At 45.1% G+C, this 15866-nt stretch overlaps 1 protein-coding gene across 6 annotated transcripts in view; it reads right to left on the bottom strand.

Moving 5' to 3' along the window:
* NRDE2 (NRDE-2, necessary for RNA interference, domain containing) overlaps positions 1–15866 on the bottom strand; it is a 63428-nt gene that overhangs the window by 13249 nt on the left and 34313 nt on the right. For all 6 annotated transcript variants that reach the window (XM_045015331.1, XM_045015333.1, XM_045015332.1 and 3 more), the window contains exons 7-9: positions 11053–11186; positions 6819–6942; positions 5715–5887 (exon numbers count right to left, since the gene is read on the bottom strand). In XM_045015331.1, the coding sequence (XP_044871266.1) occupies positions 5715–5887; positions 6819–6942; positions 11053–11186 (431 nt within the window). The remainder of the gene's footprint in view (positions 1–5714; positions 5888–6818; positions 6943–11052; positions 11187–15866) is intronic.

Here is a 15866-nt window from a genome sequence, read left to right as displayed (position 1 = left end):
CTGGCGCTTTGCAGCGCTGTAACTTGCTGCATTCAGGGGGGTGTTTTTTCACACCCCTGAGCGAGAAAGTTGCAGCGCTGTAAAGCGCCAGTGTAGCCAAGTCCTAAGTGTAAGACTATAGTATCCTATATAAAATAATTAACTACTCTGGGTGATTCTTTACTTTTTGTTAGTTTGTTTTTTCCCCCATGCTCTCATGTCAGATGCTTATTTTATAAGTGGTCAGCTTTCAGGCAGCAAAATCGTCTTTCAGTTTGCTCATTTAATAAGGACGTCTTTTTTTCTAAATGCAGGTTTTATTAACCACTCTGCAGTGCATCTCAGAACATTTATAAAGATTAAGTCTCACAAGACTTCCATTTTACAGATGAGGGAAAAAAATCAAGGAACAGAGAGGTCAAATGACTTGCCTAAAGTCAGACAAAAGAGCCCACAGGACAGATATACAAATACAACACAGAACCAGTCTGACACTTGAAATTCCCTGAAACGTAAGTGATTGAGTTACTGTCTATGTTTCTGTTCCTCTGTAGAAATACAATGGCAAGCAATGAGGTGGGATGTATGTGGAACTGGGGGTGAGATGTGGGAGGGGAGAAACAGAGAGCACAAATAGCTCAAGCTCCTTCCCTCGCCTGGTACAACTCCAAAGGCAGCCACAAGGCTCCAGGCAGCTCTCCTTAAAAACAGGGGCTGACTATCAATGATAGCAACTCTACATTCCTCAACATATGCACATGACCAAGGGGACTGGGGACATGGACTGTTGCTAGTACCCAGAGGCAAGTGCTGAGGGAGGTGAGTGCTGCACCCTTTAAAGAAAAATGTATGGTATTATGATTGCTACTAGTGAGCAAACTCCTTCCAGCACTCATGGAGCTATTATGCCTTCTTCCCTAGGCAGGCAAAGGGCCTCCCAGCCACTATTGCTTAATGCTTTGTTTCTGCATACCTGCACACCAAGGAGCAGAAGAATGGTATTAACAAGGCAATGCCCAAGTTCACTGTCTATTTAGAACCCTTTGGGCAACAGTAAAATTGCCAAAAATCACACCAGTTTCATGCTGCTTGAAAAAGCAATGCATGACAGAGGCAGGTACTCAGCTATTCACAAGGAATGAGAACACAACTGGAAGAATGGTAAAGAGGCTGTGGGAGAGGCAGAGTAACAGACACCTTCCCCACTTCTTACAGCAGTTAGGGAGGTCTGGAAAGGAGAGGAGAGACAGAAAGATTACTTACCTGTACAGTAACTGGAGTTCTTCAAGGTGTTTCGTCCCTATGGGTGCTCCATGTGAGGATTTGCACGTGCCCATGCACTCTTGATCAGAGATTTTTGTCATCAGTCCATGGGTCCACACTTGCACCCTACACATTCTCATGCTCTTGTATAAGGGTACAAAGAAGGGGTGGACCCACCACCACTTCAGTTCCTTTTCAACCATAAAGTCCAAAGCAGAGAGGAAGGAGAGCGGGTAGTGGAACAACCCATACTTCCTATCTTTCCTATGTAGTGGGATAGTTTGCTCTTGTGCCCTTAATAATGGCACTTTTTCAAAGAGAGAACTTTCTCTAACTGTTTTTCCCTTACACTTGCTTCCCAAGGGATCTTACCTACCAGCTCCCTGAATTTGCTAAAGTCTGCCTTCTTGAAATACATGGTCTTTATTGTGCTGTCTTCCCTCCTACCATTCCGTAGAATCATGAACCGTATCATTTCATGATCACTTTCATCCAAGCTGCCTTCCACTTTCAAATTCTCAACCAGCTCTTCCCTATTTGTCAAAATCAAATCTAGAACAGCCTCTCCCCTAGTGGCTTTCTCCACCTTCTGGAATAAAAAATGGTCTCCAATACATTCCAAGAACTTGTTGGAAATCTGTGCTTTGCTGTGTTATTTTCCCCCAACAGACGTCTGGGTAGCTGAAGTCCCCCATCACCAAGTCCTGTGCTTTGGATGATTTTGTTAGTTTATTTTAAAAAAAAAAAAAAAGCCTCATTCACCTTCCCTTCCTGGTTAGGTGGTCTGTAGTAGATCCCTACCATGACATGACCCTTGTTTTTACCCCTTTTATCTTTATCCAGAAACTTTCAATAAGTGTCTCCTATTTTCATCTCAACCTTAGTCCAAGTGCATACATTTTTTTATATATAAGGCAACACCTCCTCCCATTTTTCCTTGCCTGTCCTTTCTGAGCAAGCTGTACCTTTCTATACCAATATTCTCACCAAGTTAATAAACACCATGTCATAGTTGTGTTTATTAACTAGTTTTTCCAGTTCTTCCTGCTTATTCCCCATACTTCTCACATTAGTATATAGACATGTAAGATACTGGTCTGATTTTCTCTCCTTTATTCCTGCTATAGTGGCCCATGTTCCCCCCCAGTTTCTGACCCTTCTCCCAAGTCTCCAGAGGATCCACAGATGCCGGTGTTCTTGGTGAGACCTCAGGGTGCACTTCAAGGGAGGAAGGCTGGAAAGGGAAGCTGGTGGAATTCTGGACAAACACATCTGAGTCCAAGAAAGTGTCCTTACTCATGTCCAGTGGATGAGCAACAAGTGTCAGTACTGGGAGTCATTGTGGTACCAAAGGGCAAGGATGGACTGGCAATCGCATCAGTAATGACAGCCGAGCCTTCATAGAAGGGTGCGTTGGTATAGTACCAGATGGTAATATCAATATGTGTGGGAAATCCCTCTCAGTAGCCCTCAGCAGAGGTGATTTGGGCTCTTCCAGGATTCGAAGGTTTTCATGAAAGAGGATCCTGGATGGTACCAGAGAATCTTTGAGCAGGGGGTTGGACTAGATGACCTCCTGAGGTCCCTTCCAACCCTGAGATTCTATGAATCTGGGTACTGTTTTTTGGGAGTCATCATGTCGAGAGATACCTGGAATGGTACCAAAGTACGGTCCATGTGCTCTCTCTCATGGCCTGAGCACAGTGACACCAAGGACAATGACTGAGTCCTGAGTCTTCGAGGAATCCTTTTGTTTAGAAGGCTCCTATTCTGGTACCAACACTGGTACTGCACAAGGCTTCTCACTACGCATTATGAAATCGTACTGGGATTTCAGTACTGGAGAAGGGAAAAGCCTTAATGGTACCCATACTGGGACATGAAGTCTCCTTGTTCCCTAGTTAGAGGGTGACTTTCTCCCTTCTCTTGGTATCTTTCTCAGGGAAATGGGGTCTCTTCTTTTCAGATGTTCTTGAAGACTTTGAAGGCTCCCCTCCCAGATCTCTGGTTATCGAGCAGAGGCTTGGGCAGCCACTGGAGAATTCTGAGCAGTTGAGGCAGTTGAACAATAGTGGGGACTCGGACCCTGCAAGTCTCAGGGAATAGTCTATAAGAAGCAGTTTCAATCAATTCTCCCTCAGCTTTCTGGATATGCTGCTGATTAGATGCTACACTTGGCGGGAACATGCACCTCTTCAAGACAGCTGGAATGCCCCTTGCTGACAGGGAAGGACCTGTGGCAGGTCTGGCAAGGTTTGAAGCCCAAAATCTTTGGCATAATCCACGAAGAAAGGCCATGGAAGGAGAGGGGCTGAGTGGAACAGACAAAAGAATACTGAGAGACAAAGACATCCCCCTCTCCCAAAAAAGCACAAAGCTGTACTAAATTAAACAAGAAAATGATGAAATAAAGAAAAAAAAGTCAGCAAACTGGGTCAGCAGGCTACCAGACACCATGACGCTCCATCTCAAGCCACAGGCCGTTGAGAAGGAACCGCAGTGGCAGAGCATCTGCCCCTTCCTATATACTCTCATATCAGAGCAAGAGGATATGTAGGGAGCAGGCACGGAATCTCAGACACTGCTGACAAAAATCTCCTGACATGAAGAAATTTGAAGAAATTCCTTTTCTCTTACAGCAGCTCCAGCAGTAAAGTTTAAAATTTGTAAGACACCTATTAGCGAGAGGTTACTATAAAGGTGGAAGCCTTCAAGCAGGGGTAGAAGTCTCAGTACCTTCTTCCTTTCAAGCACATGAAATGACAAGTGTACTGGGCTCATAAGCAGAGTATGGCCTCTAGATCTTGATGAGAAGCGCTTTTCCCCCCGTCCCATCCTTGTCTTTTGCAACTTCCTTGGTTACCCAGGGTTTTCAGAACCCACAGCAGGGGCACCTTAACTATTTCACTCCAGGCGGTGTCAGGAATAAATCAATAGGAACACAGAAATTCCATGTGATAAGATGAATGCAAGTAAGCATGCTCTATCTAAAACTGCAGTTTATTAGATTTAAGCCACACAGACAAACAATAGGTTTAGCGCATCCCAGATATTTACTTAATATCTGGAACAGTACTGAGTAATTAACAGCAGGTTCACAGTTGCCAGTTGCTCACCCAACAGGGAGAAAAGGTGTCAGGAAAAACCTCTCTCAAGATGGCTCCAAAGTACACTCTATTATCTAGACTTTTTATAACTAACTTCTATAAAACACATAGGTCATAATGACCCCTACTAGATCATCACTTTTAATAACTTTCAATAAACTTTCTAATATCAGAGGCATCCAGACTCAAGGTCTTCCTTCCACCAAGGTTTTGAGTCTCAGTTGTTTATTTTCCTCTCCCTTCCTCACATTCTGATTAGCAAAACTGCCAGTAGTTTTGATCTTGCTTCTGAAAGCCAGTCTACAAATTAACCCTTAACTATGTGGTGTTCTATTTCATTAATTCATGGTGGCTGAGTGCACATAAAATGGTTGCAATTAGCTTGATCACATTCTGGGGTACACACAACCCTCAAATCCAGGGCAACACCTGACTATACAGATTATGGTTTGATGTCTGGTAAATTTTTCAAGCCTTGATTTATAAAACTGTATGGACAATTCAAGCGTGGTCGTGATTTTATTAACAAGGACTTATCTGCAAAAGGATTGGACTGGGAACATCACCACACTTCAGAAATGCCACCACAGAACTATCACTCACCACTGACACAGGTTGGATATAAAGACAATGACCTACAGGTCAAAGGCTCCCGCTACCAATCCCTAGGGCAGAGTTTTTTAAACTGTAGGGCACAAATCAACAAGAGGGCAGGGGCAAAACAATAAAAAACTAAAAAAAAATCAGCCAAACCTTGCAGTAGCTAGGACCCAGAGACAGTCTGAGGAGAGAAGGAGCAGCACACTCTACCCGCACTCCTAACCCACAGAAGCTCCTCCTTTCTCGATGCCTGCACTGTGCTTAGCTCCAGGGGAGGTGAAGCAGCATGTCCAACAGGCTTTGGTGCCAACAAGGCAGCTCCAGCTTTGTGAAGTAGCACAGTTCTGGAGTTAAGCAATGAGAAGAGGGAGATGCATCACCTCAACCCCCATGCCGTTTCCTAGTTCCACTAGTCTTCCACTTCCTTCCGGGAACTTCCCTCCCCGCAACATAATATCTGATCTCCATGAGCCCCATCAGCCTACCCTCACAAACCAGTACCTCCTCACTCCCTGGAATAACCTTATCTCAAGCCCATCAGTCGGTTTTTGGGGGGACTTCATAGCTCCCAGCAAGAAACCACTAGTGAATTTTCAGTCCCACCCAAGTGAAAAAAAAAATTTTTTTCAGAACCACTGCCCTAGAGATATCCAAGATTTTCCAAAATTATTTTTTGTTTAAAACAATTATGCATGGAGTCCTTGACAGATTAACTTAAATGTAAAGAAATCACACACACACACGTCTTATATATATCACAATGACCTGTCTCTCTGGGTCTTCACAATCTTCTTCAGTCTGCTTTTTAGTTCTGTCAGGTCGCCAAGGCAGCCAATGCCTTGTTTCACGGGAACATTCAATGCCCAGCCAAATTTGCCATTTAGGTAGAGTTTTATCCTTTATTTCTTGATCTTCATCTACATCTTCCTCATCCTCATCTATAAAATAAACAAACTGGCTGGGATGGGCGATGCAGGTTATGTTACACATATTTAAGGATATGATTTAATCACAGGGGTTAGGGAAGTAATGGATTCTGTGATTTTACCGGACCTCCGTGACTTCGCTTCAGCTGGCAGCAGCGGGGATGGAGCTGGGTCTGTGCACCCCCAACCGGCAACTTCGGCTGGAGCCGGGGATGTAAAACCCTGACCCACAGCTTTGCTAGAGCTGGGGCTGTGCTCCCCCCTCACAACTGCAGCAGAAGCTGGGGCTGTGCACCCCCGACCCGTGGCTTCAGCCAGAGTCAGGGCTGTGCATGCCCCTCGCAGCTATAACAGGAGCCTGGGCTGTGTCCCCATCCATGCAGCTGGGGCTGTGCACCCCACAGCTTTCCATCAGTGCGGGAGAGTCCAAAGTCCATCTGTCCGAAGTCGTTTGCCTCCCCTGCCCTCCGCGGCTTTGGCTGCAGCTGAAGCTGTTTCTGTATGCTTCTGCCCCGTGCCTTCGGCCAGGGCTCCAGCTGTCATTCCTTCCCCTTCCCCTTGCAGCCCTCGCCCCACCCCATTCTTTTTAGTAAGAGTCTTGCACAGGTCACAGCTCCGGTGAATTTTTGTTTATTGCCTGCAATCTGTCTATGACTTTTACTAAAAATAACTGTGACAAAATCTTAACCTTACACATTGTATAAGACTGAAGAGCAAACTGTTAGAATTCATATGTCCACCAAGGCAGACTTAATTTGAGTGTAGTAACTGGTAAGGCTCTCTTTTTTTTTTTTTTTTAAAGGGCAATATATTTTCAACTTTTATGGTAACTCTCAGTGTTCTCAGGCTATGAGTAAAACCAGAAGCCTTTATGAGTTAATAAATAGGAGAAAGCAAAGAAAAAACTTGTCAAAAACAAATGTATGAAAGGGTACAGTTTTACCAGGTTTATTGATGATAATCCAGCCTCCCTTTTCTTGTTGATGCATCCATGATTTCCAGCCTTTTGCTCCTTTTTCTCCAAACCGAGGCTCTCCACTATCCCAAAATGGTTCAAAGAACTCCACCTATTGTTGAGGCAAGAAACATACTACATATCATTTTCAACATTGTAGCCACATTTTAAAATGACTTAGTGATAGCTTGACACAGATGGACTGCTAATAAAAAGAGGAATAACTAAATTAGCACACAGTAGAAAGAAAGTAACACAGAAATAAAAGTAAGTTTTAAAAAAAGTTCTGAAGGTATACTTTTAACATGGATGAGCAGGCTCGCTGCTGCATATAACATGGGCAATGAGGCTCCTAGAAATCACGTCAATAGTGGAAGCAGGACAGTAGCTGCTCATCATCCACCTCTGGCCATACAAGCACCCGTGAGACATCTGTGTCAGGATAACTGCTCTAGAAATAAATACTAAATGGGTCACTGAGCTATTTCAGTACATTGTTGAATGGGATGCTGAAAACTGATCAGAAATAGTGCATCTAATTTCATATAATTCTGCGTCACAACTCAACGTTCTTATTGTGGTATCAAATCAGTAAGTACAGAAATAGTTATGGGCAGCAGAACACCATATAGCTATGCTTAAAGCAGAAATATATACTATATATATATATGGCAGATGAGAAGCCTGAATATGTTCTACAAAATATGACGTGGTAAGAAGAAGTAGAAATTGAACAAGGTATTAGAATGGACAGTCAGACTTTAATGTACACTAGGAAAAATTTTACAAAAAATTCCCACCATTGCTAACACACTACTGGTATTAGTAAAGCTGCAAATCCAAGTACGGATAAGCCGTTGGTGTTTTAATAAACCATGTCAGCTGGCATGATTAAAGGACAGTGCTTAAAACATGAGCGGCAGTCTGCCTAAACTAGGGCTCCTAAGGTGCTAACACCATATGAGCTAAATTGGTGTTAGCAAAGGTGGGAAATAAAAAAAAATAAAAAATAAAAAAATCCCCAGTACAGACAAAACTTTAGAAATGAGGCAGAGTCCATCCTTTCCCAGGTTTTTGTCTGACAGCAGGATGTGAATATGTACAGTGTTGTATGTAAGTTGTTAGTTTGTTTTGTTTTAGGTCTTCATTGTGTATTTCTGTATTACATACACAGGGATGTGCAACTGCGTGCATTTTATAAATTTAAAATAATTAAGTTTATGATTTCACAACTCAATAGATGTCGCTTTTCTTTACTACATGGCACAGAAAGCCATAAATGATTTAGTTAATAGAGATGGAAGAAACTGATGACATTTTCAAACAAATAGGAGAAAGATTAAGTGACATTTCATCACCCAAACCAAATAGCTTTTCAATGTGAAAATTGCAAAAGAGCAATACAATTTTTCACCTGGGAAAACTGCCTCCTGTTTAGGTTTTTATTAATTATTAATTATTATTATTATTATTAAAATAGAACCAAAAGTGATTTCTTTTTTGTGAACCTCCCAAAACCATGATTTCTTTTTGGTGGCAGTGAATCTATTTCTATACAGATCCTAACAGTGCATATACTAACTTTGTGAGAGTGTGCTTCTTCTTAAAATAGATATACAATTTGTAATAATAGTTTGTGCATGTTCTTGATACAACCTGCCAATACTTTTTCTTGTTTAACAAATGTGAGCAGAGATGAAAAAGTTCTACTGTGATGGAGTGGACTAGGTCCAGAGGCCCCCTGCTGGAGGTCTTTCAGCCCATGCTACACCCTGACCCAGTAAAGGGCAGTAGAGAGGTCCTCCAAGCAGCCTAGAGTGGCTGTGTGGGAAGCAGCCAATCAGAGCCCAGCAGGCTAGTCTAAGAGGAGCTGCAGGGCCAGAGTGAGATCAGTTCCTTAATGGAACTGGTGGAGTGTGGATAGTGTGCCTGGCTGGCTGGCTGGGGGAGCTACAGGACCCAGACAGAGCACTGCTGGCAGAGGCCAGGGGGAACACGAAGGAGTTCTGGGCTGCTAGGACTCAACCAGGACAAGGCCCTGAGGTAAAGGTGAAGAATGTGCTGGAGCCACAGGGAAGTAGCCCAGGGAATTGTAGCTGCAACACAGTTTATTTAAAGGGACGTGGCAGGTGGTTGCTATCTTTAGCGTCCCCGAGCTGGGACGCGGAGTTGAGGGCAGGCCTGGGTCCCCCTTACCAGCCACTGGGAAAGTGCTCTGGACTTTGAAACATCCCAGAAGGGGAACTGAACTCTCTTAGTGGGCCAGCTAAGAGTTGGGGCCAGAAAGGACTAGAGAGGCGAAGACTCTCCAGGAAGGGAGCCCTGGGGGATGTGGCCCCACATCAGGGCCAGGACTGCTTGAAGAGCAGGGACAATTCAAAGGAGCCCAGAAGGGGATGAGAGACATTTCAAACCAGGATGCTGCAATAGGAGCTAGGGCTGCAGATAAAGGGACCTTACAGAGAGCGCTGCGATAGGCCACCATTGGACTTATATCCCTGAAAGGGTCTGATTTTCTCTCACATACAGACTGACTCAGAGGTGCGCCAGAGGTGTGCGTGTGCCTCATGTGCATGAGACTAGAAATTTCAGTAGCCATGTCCATCGTGGCTGCGCATGTGCCCTATGCTTCCTCATGCTCCCATATGAGGCCATGAAGGGTCAAATGGCAACTCCTCTCCCTAAGTTCCCTCAGAAGTTGAAGCCCATGGTAGCTGGGGTGCACAGTGGGTTGTAGGACCCACACTGACATCATCTCAAAGAAGCACAGATTTACTGCAGGATAAGTAACCATTCTCCTCCTCCTTCAAGCAAATGGCAATGTGGAGCACACTGTAAATAACTGACAAGCAGCGCCTTCCGTGGATGGCGAGAACGTGGACTGGTGGCTGAATCAAACTGTGACTGGAGTACTGCTCTCCCATGTCAAGGGCACAGTGATTCACAAAAATTAGTGGGTTATTCCAGGGTGTAGTCTCACAAATCTCAGAATATTTCTGAAAACAGGTGATAGATATAGTCTGGGCTCTGGTTTAGTGTGCCTTAATGTTCAAAGGGGGACCCTCACCGGCCAGCTGATAGCAGGTGAAAAATGCATTACGCAATCCACTTGTGATGAGATGGCTTTGCCTTTGGATGGTCCACAAATAGCCACAAAGAGGCAGGGAGACAGCTAAAATGGCTTGATCCTATTAAGGTACCACAGTAAAACTCTGGATACATCCAAGGTATGCCGTTTCTTCTCTCCTGGCATCGGGATCAGCTTTAGGGAAAAAATTGGCAAGGTATCTTACTGGTTCAGGTGAAAGTCCGAGAAAATCTTAGAGATGAACTTGAGGTTTGGTCTTACCACCACCTTGTCTTTAATAAAGGAAGTGTAAGGCGATCCATCCATAAGAGTTCAGAGCTCACCGACTCTCTGAGCTCAGGTGATGGCCACCAGAAGGAAAGAGTCTTGATAAGTTGTGGAACATTTTGACAGTGGTACAAAAGGGGTCTCCATGAGTTTAACGAGGATGATACTGAAGTCCCATGAGGGTTTCAGGTCTCTAACTGGAGGTTAAATGTGAAGGAAGTTCTTGAGAAACTTCAATATCATTTGGTGTGACAAGATTGAGTGTGACTGTAGTGGTATGCAACATGCAGATATTGCTGGTACATGGATCCACCTGTTCCAGGAGTAGTATATAATCTAAGATCTTTGGTACTGGTGCCTTTACTGAGTCCAAAAATTTTTGGCTGCCCATGTACAAAATCTTTTCCACTTTTAGGACAATTTTTCCATTTCCTGGTGGAGGACTTCCTACTTTGTATGAGAGTTTGTTTAATCTGAAGGGAACAATCTCTGTCAGTAGTGCTCAACCAACCAACATCCAAGCTGTCAGATGAAACATCTGCAAGTCTAGGTACAAGATCTGATGCTGGTTCTGAGATACGATGTTTGCGTGAATGGTACCAATATTAATTGCCATAAGAATGCACATTCCCTGTTGGGTATGCGTTTCAGAAGGTTCCAGAAGTTCACAGCACTATGGCTGCCTTTCCCAACCAGGGGAGAATGCAGGGACCACCCTGAAGAAGTGCCAAATAAATAGTGAATCAATTTTTAATGTTAACCAACATCTTTAAATCAGCAAATATTTTTCTGTCAGTGTGAAGTTCCAACGTAAACAGATCATGCAATGAGACAGAGTGAAAAACAGTTCTAAATAGACATTGCTACCTGTCCTCTTGTTGGCAGATCTTTTACGCTGTCAGGTTTAAAGAAGGTGAAGTCAACCAGGGCTTGGAACAAAGACACAGCTTTCTCAGAATGGCCCGCCTGTCTAAGAAAATGGCACTGCTGAAGAAAGACAGCTGGAAAGCAAAGGGAACAAAATCATAATACTTTAAAGTAATATTTAGTTCCCCAATATTGGATAGCAACACAAAGATAAAGAGACATATCTCCTCCACTACCCAGTGCTGTGGAGACTCATTACGTTGGAACAAAAGAACGACCTTCCGAAAAATAGTTAACTGTTACTGGCATGTCCAAGATTTATGTCAAGGCCTACGTTCCCTGTAAGCTGCACGGCTGCGCAGCAGCCTATTTAGCGCTGTGCAAGTGCTCAGGGAACCTGCTCGGGGACCTGCCGCAGCCGGGGGAGGGGCACCCCTCCCCTGTCCCTAACCTAGCTCCACGTCCAACCTACCACGGCCGTGGTGGCCCCAACTATGCAGCAGCCCGGATCTGCCACGGGCCGGGCAGCCTGGCCCTGTGGGGGCACCCCTCTCAGAACCCAGCCCCAGCCTGGACCTGTCACAGCTGGGGTGCTCCTCCCTGAACCTAGCCCCAGCGGGACCTGCAGGGGCTGGGAGAGTGGCGCCTAGCCTACGGCCCCCAGCCCTAGAGCCACCACAGCAGGGAAAGGCACCTCTCCCCCTCATCCCAGGTGCTGCTGCGGGGAGAGAGCGCTGTGGGGAGTCCTCGCCAATTTAGTCCAGGTGGATGTGGTCCACTCCCAATAATTGATGAGGTGGTGTCAATACCAAGAGAGGGAAAATTGCTTTTGTAGTGAGCCAGACACTCCCAGTCCCTATTCAAGCCCAAATTGATGGTGTTAAGTTTGCAAATGAATTGTAGCTCTGCAGTTTCTCTTTGAAGTCTGTTTCTGAAGTTTTTTTGTTGAAGAATGGCTACTTTTAAATGTGTTATTGAGTGTCCAGGGAGACTGAAGTGTTCTCCTACTGGCTTTTGTATGTTACCATTCCTGATGTCTGATTTGTGTCCATTTATCCTTTTATGTAGAGACTGTCAGGTTTAGCCAATGTACATGGCAGAGGGGCATTGACATTTCCTCATCAATTATTGGGAGTGGACCACATGCACCCTGACTAAATGGGCCTTCAACATTGGTTCTCCACTTGTAAGGTAACTCCCTTCTCTTCATGTGCCAATATATATTTATCCCTGTATCTGTAACTTTCACTCCATGCATCTGAAGAAATAGTTTTTTTTACCCAAGAAAGCTTATGCCCAAATAAATCTGTTAGTCTTTAAGGTGCCACCAGATTCCTCATTGTTTTTATTTTCATGCAGCTAGCAATACATTTGATTAAACACTAGATGGCATAATTCACCAGGTTTTTTAATCCGTTCATTTATCCGTACCTGTCAAAGGCTGAAGATAGGAGACTGGCATACATCTTTAGTACTCACTATCTTCATAACAGGATTATGTCACCTGTAAAAAACCTGGTGCGTTTATCATGACTGACAATTTGGTAATTTTCCTACTAAGTAAAGGGACACTGTCAGGTCAAATTTAACCCAAGATTTAGGTTTGGTTAAAAAAAGCATTCACAAAACCTGAAACTCTCAGAAATGTTTCCATTAGTATTATTTTAATTCTGATGTCAAAACCATTCTCCTAAAATGTTTGCAACCCAACTATAACAGCATCATGCTAGTGCATGGGAACCAGAAAGTGAAAATGACCAGAAACAAAAGTGAAATTGAGTCTATTTTCATTTCAACTAGAGGGATTTCAATAAACAAAGAAAAAGTTTTTCTTTGAAAAAAAATCTGATTATTGTCCATGTAACACAAGGTATTTGCAAACTTTTTTCCCCAAAGGAAGTGGCAAACATTGAAAATAACTTAAAGGTGTTTGGTAAGAAAAAGAATTTACAGATTAAGAAATGAGGATCAATAAGGATATACATACTCAGAGAAACATCCCTTACTGTGATGGCTGTAGGATGTGGTTAAAATGTCAGAAATTGTAGATGTAAGAAGCTATTATCATGTGGTCCAACATCTATCTGTCAATGCAGGATTTGTTCCTATAGTATATTTCCCAGTGCTCTGTCCAGCCCAGCTTAAATGAACAAGCAATGTAGAAGCACTCTAAACCAATTGGTAATCCAGCACTTTACGTCTTTAAATCAAGACTGGATATATATACAGTATACATTTTATTCCTATATTATCAGTGTTTTGAATTCAACTTCTTTAGAGGGGATTCTCAGGACAAAAAAATATAGACTTCCCATTATCCTTTCCCCAATAATTAGGAGTAGGACTATCAACCGATTACAAAAATTAGTTGTGATTAATCATGCTGTTAAACAATAGAAAAAACGGTTACCTACCTTTTCATAACTGTTGTTCTTTGAGATGTGTTGTTCATGTCCGTTACACATTAGGTGTGCGCGTGCCGTGTGCACGGACATCGGAAACTTTTTCCCTTAGTGGCTCCCGTCGGGCTGGCAGGGGAGCCCCCGCCAGAGTGGCACCTCATGCTGGTGCATATATACCCCTGCCGACCCGACCCTCCCTCAGTTCCTTCTTGCCGGTGACTCTGCCAGAGGGGCAGGAGGGTGGGAAGTGTAATGGATGTGAACAACACATCTCAAAGAACAACAGTTACGAAAAGGTAGGTACCGTTTTTCCTTCTTCGAGTGATTGTTCACGTCCATTACACATTAGGTGACTCACAAACTTACCATAGGAGGCGGGTAGGAGTCATGGAACAATTGAGTGAAGCACTGCCCTGCCGACCGCCACGTCCCCTCTGGCCTGTTGATGGACTGCGTAGTGGGCTGTGACTGCGTGCACCGACGACCAGGTGGCTGCTCTACAGATCTCCTGGAGCGGAACCTGTGCCAGAAAAGTTGTCGAGGACGCTTAGGCCCTAGTCAAGTGGGCCGTGATCGCCAGGACTGGCACCTTGGCGAGCTCATAGCATGCACAGATACAATCCACAATGAAATCCGTTGTGCCGTGACCGGAAGCCCTTTCATTCTCTCCGCAATGGCAGCGAACAACTGCGTTTACATGCGGAAAGGTCTAGTTCGCTCCAGATAGAACGCCAGGGCCATATGAACATCTAGAGTATGCGGGCTATGGTGACTCGGGTCCGTGTGTGGTTTGGGAAAGAACACTGGCAAACAAATGTCCTGTCCCATATGAAATTGCCAAATTACTTTAGGGAGGAATTTAGGGTGTGGCCTAAGTTGCACCTTGTTCTTATAAAAAACTGTATAAGGGGGCTCTGAAGTTGAGGGCCCTCAGTTCTGACACCCTCCTTGCGGATGTAATGGCCACCAAAGACACGACCTTCCAGGAGAGGTGAGTGAAAGTGCAAGAGGCTAGGGGCTCAAAAGTGGGGGGGGGTCCCCATGAGTTTGGTCAGGACCAGGTTAAAGTTCCAGGGAGGGACCGGTGGGCGAGAGTAAAGAAACACCCTCTCCAGTCCCTTGAGGGACTGGGCTATCATGAGGTTGGAAACACCAAATGCCCAGACTCCCCAGAATGGAACGCTGAACTTGCAGCCAGACGCACTCTAATTGAGAAGGGGGCGAGACCTTGATGTTTGAGGTGCAGTAGGTATTCCAGTATGACTGGAACAGAGGCCTGTAGAGGCTGTATGTGCTTTGATTCACACCAGCAGGAGAACCTCTTCAACTTAGCGAGGTATGTTGCCCTAATGGAAGGCTTCCTACTACCGAGGAGAATTTGTTGCACCTGAAGAGAGCACTGACTCTCCATAGCATTCAACCACAGAGTTTCCATGCCATTAGATGTAACGACAGCAGGTTTGAGTGGAGCAGGCGCCTGCGGTCCTGCATGATGAGATCTCGGGGCAGGGGCAGGGCAATTGGGGTGGCCACTGACAGTTCCAGCAAAGTCGTAAACTGATGTTGGTGGGGCCAAGCAGGTGCTTGGAGAATCATCACCGCTTTGTCCCTACAAACCTTGAGGACGACTCTGTGGATGAGCAGGAGTGGTGGAAAGGTGTACTTCAGACGCCCGTTTCAAGGGATCATAAAGGCATCTGCAACCGAGCCCAGACTGTGGTTTTGGCATTGATTGTTGTCCTTGGTGGCAAAGAGGTCCATTTGGGGAAATCCCCACTTCTGGAAGATGGAATGCAAGATATCCGATCTCATCGTCCATTCGTGCATTTGGTACAACCAGCTGAGGCGTTGCGCCAGCTCGTTTTGCTCCCCCGGAAGGTATGATGCTACAAGGTGCACTGAGTGGGCTATACAAAAGTCCCATAGGAGAAGAGCCTCTTGGCAGAAGGGAGAGGAACAGGCTCCACCCTGCTTGTTTATATAGAACATGGCGGTGGTGTTGTCTGTGAGAACTGTCTCGCTGTGCCCTTCTAAAGTAGTGTGAAAGGTCTGGCAGGCTAGGCGAACCGCCCTGAGCTCCCTTACGTTGATGGAGAGCGACATTTCGTCCCTGGACCAAAAGCCCTGCATCCGTAGGTCCCCCAAGCGTGCTCCCCAGCCGAGGTCCGACGCGTCTGTTACCAGTGTCACACATCGTGTGGCGGTGTGGCAAAGTGGATCCCTTCGCAAACTACCTGCTGATTGAGCCACCAGTGCAGGGAGTCCAATACCTGGGCAGGGACTGTCTCTACAAGGTCCATGGGGTCTCTGCCGGGACGATACGACTGGGCTAGCCACAACTGCAAAGTCCTGAGACGCAGACAAGCGTGTTTGACCACTTGGGTGCACGCCACCATGTGTCCTAGGAGCTGC

Source organism: Mauremys mutica, chromosome 4 (genome assembly GCF_020497125.1).
Source record: "Mauremys mutica isolate MM-2020 ecotype Southern chromosome 4, ASM2049712v1, whole genome shotgun sequence".
Lineage (NCBI taxonomy): Eukaryota > Metazoa > Chordata > Testudines > Geoemydidae > Mauremys > Mauremys mutica.
This window is presented reverse-complemented; position numbering and strand designations above follow the sequence as displayed.